At 34.8% G+C, this 5,352-nt stretch overlaps 1 protein-coding gene across 1 annotated transcript; it reads left to right on the top strand.

Annotated features, from left to right (window-relative positions):
* Nucleotides 1–1,647: 1,647 nt before the first annotated feature.
* LOC119595092 lies at nt 1,648–2,939 on the top strand. Its single transcript, XM_037944236.1, has 2 exons — nt 1,648–1,831; nt 2,042–2,939. Exons 1-2 carry the CDS (start codon nt 1,664–1,666, stop codon nt 2,183–2,185), a joined length of 312 nt encoding a protein of 103 aa, XP_037800164.1. The 5' UTR covers nt 1,648–1,663; the 3' UTR covers nt 2,186–2,939.
* The last annotated feature ends 2,413 nt before the right edge of the window (nt 2,940–5,352 follow it).

The raw sequence follows: 5,352 nt of genomic DNA, 5'->3' as shown, positions 1-5,352 counted from the left end.
ATTTATATTCTACCAATCCCGCTCTTTGTTACAAACAACCTAGGGTTTTCGCCTCATTCATAAAAATACTATTTACGCTATGTTTACATCGAGGTGGTTGCCAGATGTACAAGATTGGGACCCCGCATGTGTACTGAAATATAATTCCGCAACTGTACGTAATCTAATATGAGGTAATTATTTTTTATTTCATTTTATTATCATTATTTTTTTTTATGCACCGGTGTCCTAGCCATTGGATATTATTGTGAATATTTACCAATATAGTGATATTACAACAATTTCGGGCATTTCTTTAGTTTCACACAGCCACCCAACTTTGCAATCCGCGGTGTAATGTGTGTGCATATGTAGTTGTTTCCTCTCGCAAATGATATGTGATCCATAATTCCTCATGAAGTGACGGCACCCCTTTACAAACATCACCGTATGAACCCAAACCTTCCTAATCCACCAAGCCACCACCCTATCGTTGTATTTGCTTATAGGGAGCTCTGTCGTGGACCAATTCTCCACGTTGTATTAGTCGCAACATAATATCTTCATTTCTGACGTTATTTTTTGCCTTAGTGTAGTTTTTCCCTGTCTTCGTGATTAAATTTCTCCCTATCATAGTACGGTCAATATATACCAAAGTGTTACACACCATCCTTATTATCAAATTGCGGAGGAAATACCACAGATGAAAAGTCATATTTTTAGTTGTTCTGACCATAACAGGCAAAATTTATCTTGCAGCATATGGCTGTGTGAAACTGATACTGTACCTAATTTTGTAGATAAGACTCATTTTCATGTTGCTTTTATTACCTAATCACAAAGGTTTTATTTTGGCTAAAGTAATTCCTAATTCAGTCTTTATATATATATATATGTATATATATATATATATATATATATATATATATATATATATATGTATATATATATATATATATATATAATATATATATATATATATATATATATATATATATATATATGTACGTAGGTGTATATATATATGCATATATATATATATATATATATATATATATATATATATATATATATATATATATTGAATAGTATCAGTGACTTATTAAACTTAAGTACTCGTATATGGTCTGACTTATTTATTGTACGATGATAAACAAATAAAATGTTAATCAGATATGCCCGGGGTTTTAAAATGCTATCATAATTATAATATTATGATAAATGAAGATCTACAGTAAGTTAGATGGTAAATATTCAACTCATGTGTATCCTGATAAAAATACTTTGAGGAGATTTCACATAGGAATACAGTATCAAAATCTTTATGCAATCTTCACAAATATGTACATCTTTGCGATTAGAAGGAATTCAGTTAAAAGGAATTAGTGTAAATACTAAAAAAAAGATACCTAAGAAGCAAAAAACAAAAAGCTTGCATATCAGTATGTAATAAAAGTATTTTACGGTATTCTATAATATAAATAACAATAAGAAAGTAGAATTAATATTCATAGTTTCTTAAACATTCATCAACCTTCTTACACAGTTGCTTAAACTCATTTTGTACGGCCTTTCATATGCAAGTTTATATCAAATTACAGCATAATTGCACATTTTCATGTAATTAGTCTTTTAACTTTTAACTTTTCATCTTTATTGCAGATAACTTGCTCACCAGATTCTAATGCCTAAGAAATCAGTACCAGACGCAAATTGGGAGAGATTCATAACGCTTAGTGATTCAAGGAGGAGTTATTCCAAGCCTGCTTCATTTCTCCAGCCAATGTATATAGTAGGCAGCAACACATTAAGCCGTGGAACTAGTCAGCACAGTACCATCCACCGTAATTGTGTAGGTATCTGGAGAATATTTGTTTTAATAATAGGTTAAATTGCTATAGTCTACCTCATGTATTCTATTGTATTACAAATTATGATGTTATTTGTTCTGTCGATATTTGGTAAGTTTTTTATTACTATGTATGTTTATCTTAGTGTATATTATAATAATTGATTGTTTTATATTTGTATATACTGTCATAGATTTTTTTACACATCCTAGGCAGAAACATGTCAAGAGGTGTCATATGATGGCCCTTCTGAAAGCATATTAGTGAATGGCACAAGTACACATGAAAGTGCCAAAGAATCTGGCATGCAAGTAAATCCATCTCCTCCCATAGACCAGCCACTAAATAGTCACTGAAACTTTTACACCAAAACGACCAAGTAAAAGAAACAAAAGATACAGAAAAATGATGCTGTAAGTGATAAACCAATTGAGTCTCTTTCCTCCGTTCAACAGATTTGGAAATTGAAGAATATTTCAGGCCCATTAGATCCTCTTACAGAAGAAGGGAATGGATTTCTGAAAATATTGCCTACTTCACAACCAAAGTTGAGCGTGGGATATTGCCAAAAAACGTTCTCACGGATGAAACTGCAAGAAAAACCATGCTTCAATCTTCATAAATTTGTCATTCTCCATATTTTTTTCTCCCCCAAAATGGTGCTATTGAATATATTTGTCTTTTCCAAGAAGATCCGTAATTTGTATTTTGTTGTATGGAGCACAGCGGAAGCAAAGAGGATTCTTCTCATAATTTCTGGATGTGCAGTAATTGGCATCTCAAGCACTCTAAACCTGGAAGCAAAGATACCAAACGCATTTTGGGATCGGCCTTGCCTGTGATAGCCTATAATTGAATATTCTTTGTTCCTCTGTAATGCTCGTACCTGGGTTATGGTTTCGTGAGGTGGGAAGCCACTGTCTCCAACAATCACATACGGAGATTTGGTGTTTGTGAATGGTAATGTTGCTGCAGGGAGCACATTTTTCATCTTTGCTTCAATACATTGACGCAAGATGTCTCAAACTCCAGACCCGTCCCTTAGCACAAACCTCCACACACAAAACAAGTGCGATTACGCTATGGTGGTATTTGTAATCATGTTGTAGTCCCCTAAAGTGAAAATATCAATACTATTAATTCATACAATTCAATGTCTGAGTTAAATCTTGGTAAAAAATCAATACACAGTTATTAAGTGAATATTATCAATGCAATATAATATAATTACAATACCAAAGTTTATGTGAAGCAAAAAACAGATTAGATATTTTTTTGGTTCTTGACTATTTACATACAAAAAGACAGTTATTACTCACTGTCATGAAACATGATAAAAATAAAATTTCAACAATTTTCGAACTATGTGATATCTAATAATAAAAATTAATATAATAGCGATACTCAAAGAGTTATTACATAAAGCTCAAGTAAAAATCATTAGATATTACCAAGAATCATGATCACCAGAGAAGCAAATAGTTACATTAAAATAAACATGCACGCAGAATTAAATCTTATATTAAAAGGATAATGATCATAAGAAAAAAAAATGGTTAAGTATAACAAACCAAAATTAAGTTGTACTTCCATGTGAATAAATAAATCAAACCACAATAAACAAAAAATGATCAAGAAAAAAATATTAAGTAAACAAACCAAATAAACTTCTGTGAATAAAAATAGACCAAGCATAAACATATATCAATCTCACGCTCCGACGGAAAACAAAGGACTCGTCACTGCCTAACACTTCTGCTGAGCTATCAATCTTAGAAAGCACTTCATTATTTAATTACACTCATAAACTAACCTACTCTCATTAACTGCTAGAAAAGATATATCGAACACAATATTAACATATAATCTTGGTGTCTAGCACATTTATTTGTTTTAACCATTAACCATGAACACAATATTGCCACATTAGTTAAATTTGATAATCAAGTTGTTTCATTATATGTTCAGAAAGAAATCTTTTCTTCCTAATCCTAATTATGTTCCAGAATGGCACTCCCACGTTACTGTCTTCCATTTCAATTTCCTGTCCACTACGTTCCATTACGATGGTGCGCTAAATTACTTCAAACGGGCTACTGGACGCTACTCCGAAACCTGGTCCACACTGAGCGTCCTTTTATTTTCGATATGGAACTCATCCGGTCACGCCTTGCTGGTTATCACTTTATGTATTTCTTATAGTTGGAAAGATACCCGCATCAGGGCTTTTCTGCTTGTCACTTCTAACTTTTTCTACCTGCCACCCAAATGAATTTCTTGTTGCCAGAGTGATACACTATGATCTTTAGTGCAAACGATTAGAACTGCTTGTTTCGCACCTGTGATTTCTTTTTTTGCTTCTGTTGGTCCATCACGTGATGCTACCCTCTTCTGTCACATGATGATTTCGCTACTTTAAGTCATAGGGCGCTTCTGTTTTATTTTTGCATCAGTGTCTTCTCCTGTTGGCCGTATTTTTTGTATGGAATCCGTTTCGAATCCTTGCGATGTTATTCTATTTTTGGCGTCTCGTCCCAGCCAGTTTGTTTGTTTGTTTGGCCTGTTCATATGGCACCCGCTTCGTCCTCGCGTTGTTCGCGTGATGATGACTACGTCTTAGAGTGTCTACGACAATCACATTACTTTCATCCAGATCTATGTGGTGTTTTGATGAGCTCTCTTAGCCACCCATGCACATTGGGAAATTCTACAGAGTGTGATACCCTCTTGCAACATCATGCCATGCCTTTTGGGTGCTGGGAAGATTGAGATAAATATCTTAGAGGACATTGTAGTTGGTTTGATACACTTCAGGAATAATTGCAAAGATCAAGTTATGGCTGATCCTGTACTGTAACTCAAGTGAGTGTTGGGACTTTACTGTAGTGAAAATATCAAAGACATAAAAGTATGTACGTGCGTGTAGATATATATTTATTGTGAGTGTAAATAAACATAGCCATACACAGTTCTAATTATAATTAGGTACATGTATATTTATTTACATTAAATCTCTCTCTCTCTCTCTCTCTCTCTCTCTCTCTCTCTCTCTCTCTCTCTCTCTCTCTCTCTCTCTCTCTCTCTCTCATGGTGTCCAACTGCTGCCTTGAAGTTCAGTCCGTGTATGGTCAAAGGCTATGGGAGTTCAAAACAATCCACTGCCTTGTGGCATATATGAGATGAAAAGGCTTCGGGAGTCAACCCTGAAGAAATATCCGGAGCCGGAGTCCCTGAGGCAGTTCGTTGTCGCTTCCGACCTCATTCTGGCAACTCCTTGACGCCACTGGTGCCACCGTATCGGTCTTTGTCGTTCCTTTGGATCCATCAGCTGCGTGGAGAGAGGGAGCCTGCTGCATGGGCAACAACTTACTCCTAACATTCTTTCGCGAAGGAATTGACTCGACCATCTCTCTGTTAAGGTGAACTGTCTCACACTACTTGGGAGAGGGCACTCTAACGACACTACACAACGTCGACACAACACGGAGAGTAGCAGTTACCATTTATAAGCTACAATGCTCAA

Source organism: Penaeus monodon, chromosome 35 (assembly GCF_015228065.2).
Source record: "Penaeus monodon isolate SGIC_2016 chromosome 35, NSTDA_Pmon_1, whole genome shotgun sequence".
In the NCBI taxonomy this organism is placed as follows: Eukaryota; Metazoa; Arthropoda; class Malacostraca; order Decapoda; family Penaeidae; genus Penaeus; species Penaeus monodon.
This window is presented reverse-complemented; position numbering and strand designations above follow the sequence as displayed.

What these genes read in the sequence shown, in the direction of transcription:
- LOC119595092 (XM_037944236.1), top strand. Translation starts at nt 1,664, where the DNA reads ATGCCTAAGAAATCAGTACCAGACGCAAATTGGGAGAGATTCATAACG. An exon ending in GTACCATCCACCGTAATTGT is followed by an intron (nt 1,832 to 2,041) that starts GTAGGTATCTGG and finishes TACACATCCTAG; the next exon opens with GCAGAAACATGTCAAGAGGT.